The sequence below is a fragment of the Clarias gariepinus genome, chromosome 1 (genome assembly GCF_024256425.1).
Source record: "Clarias gariepinus isolate MV-2021 ecotype Netherlands chromosome 1, CGAR_prim_01v2, whole genome shotgun sequence".
In the NCBI taxonomy this organism is placed as follows: Eukaryota; Metazoa; Chordata; class Actinopteri; order Siluriformes; family Clariidae; genus Clarias; species Clarias gariepinus.
The window spans coordinates 35,491,331-35,509,607 of record NC_071100.1 but is presented as its reverse complement, the minus strand read 5'-3'; the positions used below and the strand labels follow the sequence as shown (position 1 = coordinate 35,509,607).

The 18,277-nt window shown below is 38.8% G+C and overlaps 2 protein-coding genes across 3 annotated transcripts in view; both read right to left on the bottom strand.

Moving 5' to 3' along the window:
- Positions 1 to 11,201, bottom strand: part of rgs12a (regulator of G protein signaling 12a) — a 34,732-nt gene extending 23,531 nt beyond the window's left edge. Inside the window, exons 1-3 of one of the 2 annotated variants that reach the window (XM_053510247.1) lie at positions 11,119 to 11,201; positions 8,851 to 10,687; positions 6,520 to 6,621 (exon numbers count right to left, since the gene is read on the bottom strand). In XM_053510247.1, coding sequence (XP_053366222.1) covers positions 6,520 to 6,621; positions 8,851 to 10,626 — 1,878 coding nt within the window. In that variant the 5' untranslated portion in view covers positions 10,627 to 10,687; positions 11,119 to 11,201. Of the gene's footprint in view, positions 1 to 2,424; positions 2,589 to 6,519; positions 6,622 to 8,850; positions 10,688 to 11,118 lie in introns of those variants that run through there. The other variant, XM_053510384.1, reaches the window with a different exon arrangement.
- Positions 11,202 to 12,997: 1,796 nt separating this feature from the next.
- msantd1 (Myb/SANT-like DNA-binding domain containing 1) lies at positions 12,998 to 17,068 on the bottom strand. The gene is made up of 3 exons (XM_053510614.1): positions 16,503 to 17,068; positions 15,808 to 16,089; positions 12,998 to 13,577 (listed from the first exon to the last, which is right to left on the bottom strand). The coding sequence occupies exons 1-3, from the start codon at positions 16,754 to 16,756 to the stop codon at positions 13,322 to 13,324; spliced, it is 792 nt and encodes a 263-aa protein (XP_053366589.1). The 5' UTR covers positions 16,757 to 17,068; the 3' UTR covers positions 12,998 to 13,321.
- Positions 17,069 to 18,277: the final 1,209 nt, after the last annotated feature.

The following is an 18,277-nucleotide window of genomic DNA, read 5'->3' as shown; positions in this document are numbered from 1 at the left end:
AATAAAAATTGGAATTTTAGATAGAAAAACACCACTCTGATATTTTCAGGGGTTCTAATTCTATGGGTTTTACCTCCTGGAAATATTTTAAAAGAAAAGCATTTGTATTTGGAAATCATGCGCAGGAAACAACCCACTATTTCTCCATTGCAGGATAAGTAAAGGGATGAGTATAGCTCTCTTTACCCCTGCAGGCAGTGCATCAGTCATTATCTGAGCTTTAGCCATGACCCCACCCAACCACACTTTCAAAAGTTTTCTCTCCGCTTTGTACTGAACCAGTGGTCTTTCTAACTGAAACCTGATGCTCATAATTACACATGAGCAGAGCTCTTTCTTGACAAAAATAACTCCCTTTGACGACGCATGAGCACTAAACCAACTGGTTTAAATGTTCCAATGAAGTCTATGTGTAAAAATAAAGAAAAGATCTTCTCTGCAACATAAAAAGAGTTTCTTCTGTTTTGCTCGCTCTATTCTATACATCTAATGTAACTCTTCAATACAACTACTTCATCTTGTAACTCTTCTAAATGTTAACTGAAGCATCTTTTTTTAGAAGGGCTGGTACAAATACAGCTAGTCCGTCATGCCTGCTCTGGCTGTAAAAGGAAGGCAATAAGTAGGTCTTCTGGGAAAAAATACGTCGCTAATAGCTTCCTATTCCCCGGTTGCAGCAGTTCAAAGACTAAAAACATGCAAATGCTTACAAAGCGATAGCAGCACATGAGCTATCATACTTAGACATAGAGAGGAAATTGCCTTCACTGTCTTAGAAATCTCCTCTTTAACTAGTAAAGAAATTTTAGAAATGTAATAAGTAATCTCTGGATACTACATAAAATGAAAAACAGACTCTTCTGCATTACAATGCTGTGCATGCAACTGATGATATTATAATGGAGATTTTGGGTTTTTCATTACAGTATTATAAATTGTGGTTCTTTACTGTGCCGAAAAGTAAAAAAAAACTTTAATAAATTAAATATTTCTGCATTTACTAAAAGAAAGGAAAACAGGGGAAAAAATGTATATCATGCATGTAATTACTAAAACTATTATATAGTTTGTAATGTACGTATTTCTGATGAATTTTTTTTAACTAACCTAGTTTTACAATTATTTATTTTTCTTTAATGTACATATCTACTTGAGCCGGAATTCTGACTTTAATTTAAATATAATGATGTGCTAAAATTATGTAATTATTCATATTTGTGATTTTTTTTAAATAACATTTTACAATAGAGTAAAAAAAAAACATTAGAAATCTGTGATTTTAAACACTTTAAATATGCAAGACAAATGAAGTGAAGATACTGCAGTAGGTCAAATTTGTTATATTAAATACACACATGGTCAGATTTTTCACATGATTCAGCATGAAGCATGTGTCTGGTTGACCTTCCGACTGATATGATCTAATCCAGATCAGAAGGAGTTCATGCCAACTTACACTGTACATTTTCATAAAAGCACAAAATACAAAGGATGTCTGAAAATCACGTAAATATTTCAAAGATTGTATTTTGAAATGTGGTTGTTTTCAATAATATGGTCTATAATTAATTAATTAATTATAATTTTTAATACAATTTCATTTTATTAAATCGATAGAAGAACACAAACAAATTTTATTCTTGGTCTCTTGGAACCTGCTGTTTATTATTATGTATGTTGTGTGCTTAAATTTTACATCTGACGAATATATACACTTGAATTATGACAATGAAGATAAATATCATAATAATTTATCTTTTAAAATCCAAAACTTCCTATCAAAATAACAGCTGGACCTCATCAAGCCATTTTCGCTGATAGTTAGTCACTCCTCACACAACATTGTGGTTTAGGGTTTCCAGCTCAGAGTCAACTAGAATACACCAGGAAGTCCAATCATCCAGAAGCCAACTGCTACTATTCAGTGTGTGTTTCTCAAGTACACACACAAAAAACATTCACTGTCAACTCAACCCAAACTTTTGTAAGTAAAAGGTTTATGGAGTGAAGACACTGAACATTCCTAAACTTTGCTTTCGTTTATTATATGTGAGAGCAGACTGATGCCTATTCAGACACCTGATTCAAAACCCAAATGACTGTGCATTTACATTTTCCTCGAACTGCAATTACTGTAGACAGGCCAATGGAAAATTCAGCTTTAGTTGTGGCTTACTGCACCATCTCATTACAGAGCTGATTCCATCTAGCAAAGCCGCTCAGAAGCACAGCTCTAACATTTCAGTGAGTAGTGCAGTCACATCAAGTACACACAGCTTACTCAATGACTAACCCGCTAGGATTCCAATGCACAGCAGTCAAAGTTCTCCAAAACACAATTTTAAAGGGACATAATGATGCCAAAAGAGAACATTTCAAGTGAAACAGATGCACCGAGACAGCAAAGAAATAAATAGCACTTACTGTTGGAGCAAGAGTTAAAGGTGGCTCCATGTGTGTGTGTGTGTATGTGTGTCGTCAGTGCTTCCTTAGACACCCAGCATAAATAAATATGTCCACACGGCTACATGCTCAGAAAATGAAGCTGAAGTGTTTTTTCCCTGCATGTAAAAACTCTTGCAACTCTCACTCTGTCTTACCCTCTTGCTCTCCCTAACGCTCCCTCCCTCTTTCCATGCTCCCTCTTTTCATTCTTTTCAGTCACTCGCTCTACTTTGGAGTACTTTCTCCTCCCACTGTAAGAAAAGCCTCTCTTTCCTTCAGGCCAGTGTGAAAGTGTATGTCACGCTGATTTAGGAGGAAACCGGAGAAATGACTTTGGCATTACAACCACGAACATATTTGATCTGTCGTGTTTTACCCTCTTGCTCATGTATGTGAAATCTCCTCTACGGTTCACAGCACTTCTTTACCATGTACCTAAATGTGGCAAGTCACCAAATATTTGCTCAGAACACAACGGCAGAAGTCAACAAGCCATTTCCAGAGCCTTCTGAAGTTGTACCACTTGTGTGAAAGTGTGTTGATTTCCCCAAAAGCCCTTGTAATGACATACAAGTAGGAGTCAATACTGGTTAAGAACTCCCATGCTTGATTAATCAGGGTGTGTTCAATTACACTTCCTGGCTAAAAAAACGTCACACACCTGAATATTCAGTTCAGCTGCTTTGATTACATCACAATGTGATGGCTAATTCATGTGCGACAATGATTCCTCATGCTCCCAGAACTACTGTTTCACAATTTAAGTTCTGGCATATGTCCAAGCCATCAAGGAAGAACAATAGAATAAATGCACTGATCTGATTGCTTCAATACATTCAGGAAGTCAACTTACGTCAGATTATTGTTACATAACTTTTATGAGCCTAGACCTGATCAACCCCAGATCATACCAGACCTCCAGAAGCTCTTACAGAAGCTTGTAGGGTGCGCGCTATACATGATGTGCGCATCACTTCCATTCTTACCCTGATGCATCATCGCTCTGGAATAGGGTCAGACGGGACTCATCAGACCTCATGACGTTTTACCCATAGTTCTAAAGCCCAATTTTGATGTTCTTTAGGACACTAAAGCTTTATTTCTGATAAGTCTTACTAACAAGTGGATTTCTTAAGGCCAAACAGCTGTTTAGTCCCAATACTGCGAGTTCGCATCTCACCGTGCATATGAAAATACCCTTACTTTCACTAATAAACATAGCTGTGATATCTAATACATTTTTCATGATGCACCTTCACCATGTGATCTCCCACACTCATTCATGTTTTTTTTCTTTGGACACATTTCTTCCACCATATCTCTTTCCTCATAATACATCGGACAGTTCTTAACTTAATTCCAGTAATTTCATTAATCTCCTTAGCTGTTTTATTTGCTTGATGTAGGCTAATCTGAGAGGGCAATTTCCCTACATATCTAAAAAAAAAAACTCAACAACAACAACATTTGGGTGGCATTAAATCCTCCAAATTGCAAATTGGATTGCCTTTATGCAAGTAATCAGAAAAAAAAATCTATATATGTTTACAACGTACAGTTCTTAACATAAGGGACACAATGTAAATCATTGTATGCATTGTATGTATTTTGTTAAGTAATGGGCAGGATTTCACAAAGTCTTGACAAAGTTTCCACTAACTTCAAAAGGTACACAGTAAAATCGCCAGTCTTTCAGAGTTTATATGAGTCCAACATATAAATGCTGCTGGGTGTTAATTCATCACTGGGGAATTTGCTGTGTAAGGGTAAGGTTAATCATTAAAGGAATTGTGTCTGCAAACAATTTACTGCAATTTTGTTTACTCAGAGTTGCTAAATGTGATTATTAAACTTATTTAAATGATTGTTCTGGACAATTAAATTTAGCATGAAATTGTGATGTAAACTGGAGAAATAAGTTGGAAAGTAATTGAATCTGACCTTATCTGGCAATGCAACAAATACCCTGCTTACATGACACATTCTAGTTGTAGCAGGCATTCTAGGTTTAGCAAGTCTCTTTTAGTCTGGTTCTTTGTCTTTCTCTTTCTTTCTCCCTTGAAGCTGCTTTTCTCCTGGTGAACACCAATATGATGTTCTCATAACCACACTTTCCAGTTCGCCCAACCACCAGAAGGGCATTAGGTCCATGAAACAGCAGTCTCCAATTCCAGGAAAACTCTTGCCGGTCTCAGATTTCACACTTGGAGAAATGACAAAATCTTTTCCACTTTAAACCTCAAGCATTTGACTATTTCATAAAAACTGCTCAGAATGGCCTAGAAAGAATTAATATAGCAAATCAAGATTTGAAGCAGCATTCTAGTTTTGTACAAAACTTTCGCAGAGCAACAGACTGACAGCCTGATTTAATAAGGTCAGAAATCCTATATATATATATATAGGATATATAGTTATATATATATATAACTTTATATATAGCATAGCATAACTTTCTGCACACGGTGGTTTCTGAAATGAAGTGAAATTTTAAATGTTTTTCAATTTTATACTGGAAATAAATATAAGATTTTTGAACTTTTAAATATGTACACAAAGCAAATAATTGACCATATTTAAGTCGAGATTCCGCACAATTTCTGGGTTACTATTTAAATCAACATATTTAAATTAAGTGCAGAATTTCCATTCAAGTAAAGGCCATAATATATTCGCTGTGTTTATTAAAGCATGTGTTCAGATATTGGATTTTATCTAAAATGGATCGCAAGCTTTTAAACAAATGTGTGGAGTCTGTGCCAACCTGAGTAAATCCTGTTAATAAAGCAAAAGGGAAACATGCCAAAAACGAAAAGTCTTAAATTAATGTAAATATTTAAAATATATACTTTTCATTCAAATTCTTGTCAGCGATTGCCTTCTTCCCAGTTGCAGTCTCAGACTTCTGAACCCACTGTGCATGTAAGGAGAAGGATCTTACTCTTTTGTTAGACAATGACATTTAATATATTGTATGTCTGCTCTCTCATTTTGCAATATGGTGGTTCCAGTCTCTGTGCATGGAGTTTGGATGTTCTTCTTGTATTTGGTTTGTTTCTTGCAGGTACTTTAGTTTCTTTCCACAGGCCAAAGACATGCATAGTATATTTGTTGTTTTAAAATTCCGAGTAGTGTATGATTGGGTATGTGAGTGCTTGGAAGCTTGTGCCCTCTGAGGTGTACCTACTGTACTTTGTGCCCTAAGTTCTCCAGGCCCCGTGAGACACTACTCAGTATAAGCATTATATCTTATTTATCTGTCTATCTGAAAGAGACATACTACTACTACTACTACTATTATTATTATTATTATTATTATTATTATTATTATTATTATTGTCGTTGTTGTGGTGGTGGTTAGTGGCAGTGACATACTGGGACACAGGTCATAAACCAGAGGGTTGTTTACCTGTTTTTAACTTAAACTCAGCAGTGTTTCATGCCTGACATCACTGTCTGAGAAGCTGCGGACATTGTTTATGTTTTGTGGTTGGGGATCCTAATGATATCACGGTGGTGGTGTGTAGTGCCATGTATGAAATATAACAGTATTTGGTCTTCATCTACATAGATTTAAAAAAAAACAATCACTCCTCCTCCAACTCTGTGACTGAATGATCCAAACACCACAGACAAAACACACTGTCTTGATTCGGATATGAGGCATGTTGAGAAAAGCTGAGCTGTACTGCTGAAGATAATTTGGAAAGGAAAGCAGAGTCACTTGTCTAATAACATCAGCCTATGTGTAGGCCGTGGAAAAATATTGTTGAATAGCTTTGCTGTAGACATAAGTGCACCCACACTATGGGAAAGTATGTGTTTTGTTTAGCAGCGTTGGCTGTATAATAAACCAGTCATTACTAAAGGATAAAAGCATAGACCTAAAGTTTGAGTGCCTAGGATTGCAGATATCATATGCAAATTTCAACAAATGGCTTGTTGACTAAGGGTCACAAAAACAAAGAGGAAACGCAAAGACGAGCAGACATAAGGTTTTGAGGATTCAAATGAAACCATAGGAAACTGCATGGTTATTATGAAGATTACAATGCAAAATAAAAAAAAGCATACCTCAAGGTCATCAAGTGAACGAGCCAGACTGAGTCGGTTGGTGCGAGTTGAAGTTTGTCGAACAGATGACCTTCCTCGAGTAAGACCCCAAAATCTGTAGCCCTAAGGAGAGATAATAATAACCAACATGACATATATTTGCAGCATTTCTTAATATAGATATTTATTATGCTTTATTAATAAGAACGTCTTGAGAAGATGCTTTTGTAATTAAGTTAAATCTTATTTTAAGGGTATTAATTAGGAAAGCATGTTATAAAAAAAATCAGAAGCAAAGTATGCAAAAATGTAGCCTTCTTTTTCTAGGCATTTGTGTTTGCAAATGTTTCCCCATTTCAAACTATTTATTGTAAACTTAAAGATACAAATTATTTTTAATAATTGCAAAATGCATTCATTAAAAGATTATTCACTGTTTTTTGTTCACTTTTAGATCTTGTAAGTCAAGTATGATTAATTTGCAATAGACCATAAGAATAAGAGTGGCTATATGCTAGGAAGAGAAAATTAAATGAAAATAAAGCACCTTAGTGTACAAAATATATGGAAAATAACTAAGAAATATTTCTATCCCAATATTGCCTTTTGCACAGTGCAAATAGTTTAAATTCAATAGCTTGTTCAGACAACAGTGATAATGTCTAGAGCTGCACAATTAATCGGCATTGAGGCCAATGCATTTATTTAACTGCAAAAGGCTGTAATTTATCACCAGCGATATAAGCATATTCAGGAATTTATGTAGGTTTTATCAATAATTTAAGTATTTTCTATGTTGTAAATAATTTTCAGCTGCTATATAAATATAACCAAACATCCTTAACTGTGTCATTTGTGCTGTTATTTGCTGTTAGCCTCGATAAATATAATTAAATACTAAAAGGTACATTACATATCATAGTTTAATCACAATCCTAATATGTGTTAATATAACTGCAATGTGATTTATTTATTTATTAAACATCATACCTTTATGTTTTACTAGATACTTGATCAGGAATAGCTCAGTGATTTAGGCGTGGGTCTACAGTTTGGAAAGTCCCAGGTTCAAATCCCACAACCACCAAGTTACCCCTATTGGGATCTTGAGCAAGGCCCTCAAACGTATAATAAGGAGAAAAAAAAAAGAACTTGCTCTGGATAAAGATATCTGCCAAATGCTGTAAATGTAGTAGCATCTTCAATTAGCTTTTTATTTATGGGCTTGACAATTTATCCTGGTGGGACGAATTTGGAGGCTTGTCCAGAAGTTTTAAAAAATTTGATTGCCATGGTATATATGGATTAATTGGGTTTTTCAAATAATGTATTCCATGTGATTTCAGCAGTACAGCTTGGTCCAACAGCAAATAAAAAATCTTTGGTCCCAGGACAAGCGTCATACAGACTCATCGGCTTGCATTGTTTATCCTCACAATTTTTTCATGACTTGTGGGATAACCAAGAGAAGTCATCTGATGAACACATGCTTTAAAGGAATGACAATGATATCACACATACCACACAGACCTGTAATTTCCTTTCCATGTGAACACTGGGTTCCCTCGAAACAGATGCAAGAACCATGTGAACTAACCATGTGAATCTTAGCATTGCTTTAGCGTTAGGTTAAAAATATGTTATTATAACAATGTTCCCGAAGCGTTTTAAGTTTGGCGAGCCTTTTATATCAGTCTGAAATCAAATTAAAGGGATCCAACATGATTATTGTTGGGGGGGGGCTTTATATAATGCGGACAATTACATTTTATAGCGCATAATCAAACTAATGCACAAACGGTGATAAATAAAGACTGAAGACTGAAGTAAATTAGCCTAAACACAATACTTATTAGATGAATTAGCTGAGTGCTGCCAGGTGACTCTCTTGAATCTAAACCAACCATAACTGCCTTCCGACTGATCTGTCTGGCATAATCACGTTGGACTTCACTAATCAACACAACAGCTCCATCTGCTGTGCCCCAACCATGTAACACCATCTGTTCTACAGATCATGATTTAGAGTGCAAATTAGTCTGCTACATGAAAGACTGCCAGCCTCATGACAAAGACCTAGCTTAGATTGGGTACTTGGTTTTAACTTGTTTTGTACTACAAATAAACTGGTGTATAGGGAAAAAATGGAAGCTTTAGAGTGAAACCTCAGTACTTCACCTTGTATTCGGGTCAATTGATCGATACGCTTTTATACATATAAGCACTGTTTATCTAGTAAGGTTTAATGGACAAATGGGTCAAAGGGTTTAATGCTACTAGAGGTAGAGGACACGCTTACGCTTTCAAAGTTTATCTATGAAATGCATCTAAAATCCAAACTAGTGTTGTTACCTTGTTTTCTCCATCCTTATTCTTGGATCCACTGCTAAACAGTTTTAAGGTCAGATCATACGCGAGGTCACCAGGTGTTCTGTACCTCAGTGGAGGGATTTGTTCCATGGACGGTGGTAAAGTGCTATTTTTAGCTTTGTGTCCACTGGTATCGCAGTCAGCCAGGCTGTCAAAGCTGGTAGGCCGAGGTTTCTGCCAGCGAGCACGGATGCTAACAGAGGGCCAGCGCTGACTTCCTCTCCGTTTGGTCTTATTTTCAGACAGTTGTGATGGCTTACACTGAGAAATGAAACTCACTGGAGCACTACCTGAAACCCCTTCCCCGGTAGGTGCAGTTTTTTGTGGAGTGGAAATATCAGGGAATGGTGCCGCAAGAAGGCATTTACGCTCTGGCCTTAGGGTTGGCCCATTGCTCTGCTGGGAAATACATGGATGTGGTTTGTCCCACATTGTATGGGAACTGTTTGGAGATGTAAGACTCCACCGGTCAGCAAAGCTTTCCTGATCCTCTGGAGACACGTTTCCAATCCCGCTGTCACCACTGCCACTGTTTCGTGTGCTTGACTGCGCGTCACAATCCTCACTGTCCAGTTTGAGTCTAAGTTTCTCAATATGGTCTCCCAAGTCAGTGTAGAGGACTGACACAAAATTTAACATTGAAAATGGTGTGTGGGGAAACTCCAGACAACCCTGGGTGTCTGGGTCAGCAGTGCACGAGAAACCAAAGTGATCAGAGATGCTTTTATGCTCATCGTGGTCACAGAGTTCTGGGTCTATGATAAAGACATGACATGATGTCTTTATGCAACTGCTTTGCTCTGCTTTTTTTGAATTGGTTTTTGCCACCTCCTTTGAGACAAGACCAAAAAACCTATTGTCTTCGGTACATACTGCACACAAGACCAGGTTCTCGGCAGGGTACGCAGCCAAAACCACATCCCTGTCATCACAAAGCTGCACACAATTGCACTTGACCTTCATCATGACCAGGTAATGGGTTTTCTGCTCAGTCGCAATTCGCGTGATGCATTCCCGAATGACTCGTAAGGTTTCCTCTTCAGAGCGGGAAATTTCTAGATCCAGTTCTATGGAGTTTATGTATCCTACCACCATTCCCACGTTTAGAGCACTGGAGTCAGGTAAAATATCCTGCTGACTCTGAAAGTCTAAGAAAACCGAGTCTTTACTCACAACACGAGATGGTTCCTCCTGATCAAGTACATGCGGGTTGTGTTTTGACAGACTTCGAAAAGACCAATAAGACATATCTGGTTCAGATCTGGGTCTCTGTTTAGGTTGTTTTTTTGATGCATTCGTACAAGCCTGACCTGAAATGTCCAAAACGGTATTAAAACTGGCCACTGACTCCCCTCTAATTTCCTCATAAGAGTCCATCTGTCCTGGATTTGACCATGTTTCTTTTTGTTTAGCCTGAGAAGCCAGGGAATTTGAAACACAATTTACAGAACGTCTGTCATCTGATGAGACGAGCAATCTGAGCAGGCGTAATGATGAACCGATGAGCTCCACCACATTTTCATGTGAGGCTCCTGACACATCGGTGCCGTTCACACTTAGAACAGAATCGCCAGGCTTTAAGCCTGCATCATGAGCTGGGCTTCCTTTCATGATTCCACTCAGGACACAGGGAGCTTGGCCAATAACGGTGAACCCGTATCCAGCTTTCCCACGCTCGATCTCCACCCTGCGAACTGTTGGGGCTGGAGAGAAGTCCAGAGATCTCCTCACGCCTCCAGCTGGCTCCAGAGCTCTCATGTCTGGCTCTGGGATTCGACCAGATCACAACAAAAGACTTGGGTGTTACTGCTGCTCAATACTGTAAAACAAAAGGAAATGAGCAATGAGATTTTCTAAACTTAAATAGGTTGTGGTATAGAAAATAGAATCAAGTAATAATAAAATATATCAGATTTTTCCAGAGTAAAGGAAAACAGCTATTCTAAGGCAAGCATGTCAAAACATTGGCACTCGGAGACGCAACATCTGCGCAGGAGATCTCACTCTGCTCAGATCGTTTTGGAAAAAAAAAACAAGTTTTGAACACCCTTCTATTTGTTAGAAACAAATGTATGCAAAGGCATAACCAGACTTCAAAACACTTCTCGCCCGTTTACAGCCTTAACGGAAAGATTAGAATAGATTACCGTTGAGTACCAAAGTCCAAAAACGTAAACTATAGACTTTAAACTTTATTTCTAAATGTTTCTCAACTAATAAAGCTCAACGCATATCCGCTCACTTACTTACCTGAGTATAACAGACCATAACATATTTTCAAACTTTCAGCTTTTCCACTTCTGTCCTCTTACACACAACCACTGCCATTCACTATTGTGCTCAACACAAAGCGTCATTCAGTCACTATGGCACCATAACGATCGCGAAATCAAGCGAGCCCTTCTCATTCGCTGAGAGAGCCGTCAATCAAACTCAACGTTTGAACAAATACTTAGCGTCTATTGGAGTTCTGTGAATCACGTGGAAGGCGTTGGGCGTGTACCAACGGCTTCATGCGCGCGTGGGCGGAGGACCCTAAGCATTGCCCCGCCCATTATAGGACTCAGACAATGTGCTCCGGTGAACACGTGTATGGCAAGCAACTTCAGTTCAAAATAGCAATAATGTAGTTTTGGCAGTAGTAATGTCTTAAAAGGCATTATAGACATATTTAATCGTGGGAATTAGAGATATCTTCAATTCAATTTTATTTCTTTAGTTCTCATTATGAAGGTTTGTATGAAATGTGAATGTGTATGAATCAAGTGATTAGATATCTTAAACTGGAATTATGTATATATACTTATATGATGATATATACTTGTACACTGCCATAACGTACAAGACCACCCACCTAATACCAGGCCAGCCTTCACTCAGCATCAGTAAGCCTTGGCCACCCATGACCCAGTTCCCAGTTTACCGTTTTTTCCCCCGGATCACTTTTGGTATGTCCTGGCCACTGCAGCCTGGGAACCTCCCCAAAAAAGCTGCAGTTTTGGAGTTGCTCTGACCAAGTTGTCGAGCCATTACAATTAGGACCTTCTCACAGTAGCTAAATTTTCAATATCTTCTTACAGTGACAACTGGAAGTGGGTGGGATATATTAGGAAGCAAGTGAACCTTTTTTCTGATGTTGATGTGTTAAAAGAAGAAAAAATGGTCAAAAATACAGATTTGAGTGGCTTTGACAAGGGACAATTTGTGATGGCTAGTGAACTGGGTCAGAGCAACTCCAAAACTACAGGTCTGGTGGGATGTTCCTGGTCTGCAGTGGTCAGGACCTACTGTACCAAAAGTAATCCAAGGAAAGCAAGGCTGGCCAGGGCTTACTGATGCACATGGGGAGCGAAGGCTGGCCTGTTTAGTCTAATCCAATAGAAGCACTAGTGTAGATCAAATTAATGAAAAGGTTAATGCTAGTTGTAGAAAGTGTTATGGTGGCGAAAGGTCAATATTAGGCGGGTGGTCATAATGGTATGGCTGATCAGTGTGGATAGTCATAATTTAGTTGCAGATATTCAAATTTCACATTGTGGATATTCATTCATTCATTCATTCATTCATTCACCATAGCACTTATTCTTCACAGTGCCTGGAGATTATCCCTGGTTAGGGTACCAGTCCATCACAGGGCATACACACGCACACTAAGGGCAATTTTGCGAATGCCAATTAACCTAATATGCATATCTTTGGACTGTGGGAGGTAACCCACCAAGCAAAGGAACAACATCCACGCATACATACACAAGGTAGGAAACAAACCCCGACCCTGGTGGTGCGAGGCCACAGCGCTAACGACATTGTGGATATCTACAACTGAATCTAAGATATCTGTAATGAGAAACTGCATACACATAAACAGGAAAAGTGATGTCATTCTTCATTATTGTAACTTAGACCCATGTCTAAGCTTCATGAACCCTTTGGGAGTCACCGGACGACCATTTTGAGAACCACTAGTTCAATCTATTACATCAAATTCAGGTATTTAATACTTCGAATGATAAAACACTAACCAGACAGACAAGTATAACAGTTCATATAATTGTTTACAGAAGTTTAAAAAAATAAAATCACAGCTTTAAAACCACACACACACACACAAAAACACATACACACGCACACACACACACACACACACATAATTAATCATAGTGTAACATCTGAAATCCTTAAACAATACTTCAACAATGTTACAAAGATGCAACAGTAAACAAGTTTCATGTGTCTTTTTTAATTAGTTCTGAGTTCCTTTACTGTATATTGTGATTCTGGGTTTTGTACCACAGCAAATTCAATAGACCTCTTAGTCATCAAGATAGTAAGAGATGAGATTGTGGATTGTAGATTTAAATAGCTTTGCTGCTGAAGCACGAAAAAAGCACTGTGAAGTGGAAGAGTTGAATATCAGTTTTTAAGGAGCACATAAATCTTGGCTAGGTCAGACTTAGGTATGTGTGTTTGTAAGGTTGGTTGTGGATGGGATCATTTTCTCCAGCAAGTTCATCATCCGCTCCTGGAGCTGCAGGCTTTGTACTTGTAGGAAGTTTTGCTGGTGCATTACACGGCGCACCTCTCTGCATGTGTCCTCCACAGCACGGCTCATCTTCCTCTGCTCTTTTAGCATAGCTTCCATCACGTGCAACTTCCTGCGGCGCAGCGAGGTACTATGCGACAACCGCTGCCTCTTCATAGGCTGAGACCTGAAGACACAGCTGTGCAATTAAAATCTAAAGACGATAGTGTTTCTAAGAAATCACTTCAAAATATATATTTGAAACTATTCAAATAGGATTAATATTATATGGACTGGAGGTTCCCCCATAGGGGCAGGATTGGCAGAGACCGCCATATATCATCTCAAGTCTTCATTTACACTGTCACCTTAAATTTTAAATTCTGCTGAAATACTGACTACACCGTTACAATTTATAAAAAAGTGGGTGATTTCACTCATCACTTATAATCTATACAGTAATTATCATACAGACAAATTTTCTTGATGAAACACTGTAAGTACAGTTCATTGTTTGAAAACTGGAATGCAAATCACTCATCAGTTTCCAGTCTTGTTGATGACAAAAGATGACCATGAAGGCTTCCCTTTTTTTTTCCAACTTCATGTCTTTCCAACCCCCGTTGGACAAAGGTATGTCTAAAACCACTCTGATCTATACAACATAGCCTGCCTTGATAGATTTAAAATAAAAATGTTTATATCCTGTACATATACACTGAGTTTTTTTCCCAATTTTCTCCATGATTTAGTCGTGTCCAATTCCTCCCCGTCACTTGGGGGCTCCCACATTAAGTCTACTACAACCACTCAGTCGGGAGGGCCGAAGACTATCACCTGTTTCCTTCGAACCACGTGACGGCAGCCGACTGTATCTTTTTCGAACTGCTTGCTCATGCACCGTTGGGTGCGGCGTAACACACTCAGAGGACAGCGCTATCCACTCCTTTCACTTGCGCGAACTCACAGACGCCTCTGATTGCAAACTAAATTGACTAAGACTTAAATAGACTTGAAATTATGGGAATATGCTTAAAAGCTGGCGGCACAGTGGTGTAGTGGTTAGCACTGTCGCCTTGTACCTCCAGGGTTTGGGATCGATTCCCGTCTCTGTGTGCATGGAGTTTGCATGTTCTACCCGTGCTTGGTGGGTTTTCTCCGAGTACTCTGTTTACCTCCCACATTCCAAAGATATGCAAGTTAGGCTAATTGGCATTCCCAAATGCCCGTAGTATGTGTGTTTGCCCTGTGATGGAATGGCACCCTGTCCAGGGTGTACCCTGCCGCGTGCCCTAAGCCTTCTAGGATAGGCTCCAGGCCCATGCGAACCGGAATACAGGATAAAGCAGTATAGAAGATGAGTGAGTGAATGAAAGTGAGTGGTTAAAAGCTCTCCAGGACATTATTATAATCTAGAATAATCCAGAAACAAATAAAAATGGTCACAATCATAAATAGAGATCACTTAAATGCTTGGTGAAGTTACATATTTAAACCAACAAATCAAAAGTAGAAATCACAGGAATGTTTAATCGTGAAAGTAAGAGCATTTCCACACACCCAATGTAATGAGAACTGGGAAAGGACTGGGATAGAACAGCTGTTTGGCTATAAGAAAACCAGTTGTTAGTGAGACAAATTAGAGGCAAAGGCTTCAATTTGCTAGGAAGCAGAAAGATTGGACTTTGGAGCAATGGAAAAAGGTCATGTGGTCTGATGAGTTCAAATTGACACTATTCCAGTGCCATGGGTGCATCAGTGTAAGGCAGTGTTATAATCTATACACGACTCACTGTATAGCCAAGACATATCCATTACACCCACACAGCATGTGCTTCATGAACATCATATTTCAGATTTAGTTTCCCATTTGTTTTTGTCATAATCGCTGTTCTTCTCCTAAGGCTTTCCACCAGTTTTTGGAAAGTGGATGTGGGGAATTGACCTTTTAGCCACAAGAGTAAGGTTAGGAATTGGCCTGAATATGTATCCCAAAAGCAATCATTGTAGTTGAGGCCAGGGCTCTGTGCAAGGCATGCAAATTCTTCAACACCAGCCATCAAACCTTACTTTGAGTACAGAGTTACTGTTATGCTGGAACAGGTTTAGGCTTTTTAGTTCCAGTGAATGGAAATTGTAATGCTAAAATGGCAATGGTTTTGGGTAGAACCACCCGTGATCGTACAGTAAATGCCAGCTATCCACAGACTGTACATACTTTTGGTAGGATTGTGTAGGTAAGGCAGCAAATAACAAGTCCAAAGCTCTGAAGGTTTTTCAGCTACTAAGATCCTAAACCTGTTGACAATAATACTCCTAAAATAGTACACAGTCTTAGACATGGCCTTCGCCTACAACTTTAAATTATGATGTTCCAAAGTTTGTATATTATATTTAAAGTGATGTGTCCTAATTACCTGGATTCGAAAGAACTCACAGAGACCTCAGTCCCATCATCGTCCTCCTCTTTGACCTCTCTTTCCTCTGAGGATCCAGTGTACTCAGGTAGAAAGCCTATACCTGGTGTTCCGGCTTGAGGTACAGAGGGTTCAGGTTGCGAAGTGGATGCTCCAGTGATTTGCGAGTCCAGTGGGCTCATATGGGTCTGCTCAGGTATCTTCGACAAAATCCTCTCAATGGACTTGTAATATGGCCAGTCAGGTGTTCCACCACCACCATTGGCCGTGTGCTTGAGCTTCCTGGTAATGAGAGTGGGATGCATGTGGCGTAGTGAATCATGTGCAATTTTACCACTTATAAAGGTTTGAACTATACTTGTAAAACATAAAGGTTAAGTTAGTAAAATCATCAGCAACAGGTAGATTTCATGTTGTCCAAGTTTGCCTTAGACCTTGGGACAGTCTTCTTCTGTCTAGCATTTCATTATCACCTATTGAATTTGACCTAGAGAGAATGTCTCATTTGTCTAGGTTGTTTTGTCCAGATTGGGCTAAAACAAAATGCCTGTTTTGTCTAGAATATCTTCAGTGTTATCGGCCAAAAAAAAAAAAAAAAAAAATTCTTAGTTTTGGGAGACAAGAATTGAATCAAATTTAGTCAAGGCACTTAAAATAGTATGGGTTGTAGAAATGTTTTAAAATGTTACCCTTACACTTGCCTGTACTGGAATGTCATGTTGGTGATTTTCATCTTTATCTCCTCCCGGTGACGGTGTTCGCCGGTCAGGTCGTACAGTTGCTTAGCCATCATTTCGTAGATCTTAGCATTGCGTTTGGCCTTCTTGAGCTCAGTGACGTACTCTTCCCAGATGTACAGGAGCCCTTTCATTTCGGAATCAGTCCAATTGCGTGCTCTTCTGTGCTTCTCATTTGGCACTATATAACTGAAGCAATCCTCAGCAGACATTTTGTAAAGCACCTATCTCTCTTTCAGATTCTTGTACAAACAGAATCCTGGAAGGTTTTGTTTCACTGTAGCGAGCTTTTAGAAAGCCAGCTTTTCTCTTTCCTTTCTGTTCTTTCCTCAGGCTTGTGATTATGTGTGAGAGAGGCCACCCGTTCTGCCCTTCCCCCCTCTAACTCAGTTAAGAGGCATCAGAATGGGGCCTGGAGGGCTGGAGCAATCAGATTTAAAAGCTTTTAAAGAGGGAAGTTCGTCACTGTGATGTCAAGTTGCCCTGGCAACAGCCAGCCCAGGCCCTTCCTCTCGCTTCACCTCCGCCCCTCTTTCTATCTCACACTCGCTCTCGGATCTGTAACAAAAAGCTTTTAGCAGAAAGCCAGTGAAGGGGAAGGTCTACATGTGAAATATGACTCCGTGGTGGTGGGGTCGGCAGAAGATGAGCTGTTGCCTTGACGACGGGCCTTGCCGTGTGTTGTGCAATCCGAGACCATAATATGTTTAAAAGCTTTTAAATGGTAGTTACGGCATGATTTTCTTCCTTTCTTGCTGTCACTTCCACAGTGCACTTCCAGTTTGCGCTCTGCAGTTGAATTTAAAAGAATGTAATGTTTTTTTCTGGTTAGCTTTCGTGAGTTTGCATTTCATACTGGTTGGAGTGGTAAGCATGCAGACACAATGATCATTGTCTAAGCGTATCTATCCCACCTCCTCTTCTTAACCCTTATCCCCTCCCCACATACTTGTAGGATCAGCCCCCCCTTTTGTACCGTTTCAGATTACATTTACTAAGGATCACAGCAGCGTCTGGATAGAGACAATGAAGTCCCGAGACACCTACCAGCACAGATTGGTGATGTTTTTGCTAACACAGTTAAACACATTATATCCATTGGTCCATCTGTTGTGTTTCGCTGATCCCAGCCTCCATTACTAATGACTGTGATGCATGAACTCTTAGACTGAAATTTTTAGAATTTTAGCGATCACTTGTCAGTTTGTAAACTAGAGAGCTTTAATAATGATTGAGACACCTCTAAGCACTGATTTTTGTATAATATGATTTTAATACATTATTACCTAACTGAAACACATGCTACCAGCACATTAGGAGCTGTTTTAAGAAGAGAAGAGGAAAATATTATAGTAGTTACAGAAATAAAAAAAAGTTCCAAAATATATAGTAAATAACCTGGGATTAATACGGACTAGTTGATTCTGGTATTTTGGTAAATTTGGTTCTAAGAAGCAGGAGAACAGACGTCATAAATGTATCTGCATATCTACAGTATGTGCAAGGGTAAACTTGTAAGTGTGAACAACAAAAAGGGAATTTTTTCTCTAAAAAAAATGTTTAATAATAGCGTGAAAAACTTTCAAAAGGAGGTCTCCACCCAGAACCACATTAAATATATTTGCATTGCAATATTTTTGATGTGTATAATGATTCTGGTGCTAATATGTAGGTTGACATGGTATTTTTTATTTTTCCCATTAGGCTGTCCGCTGCACTGACATCACATTGGG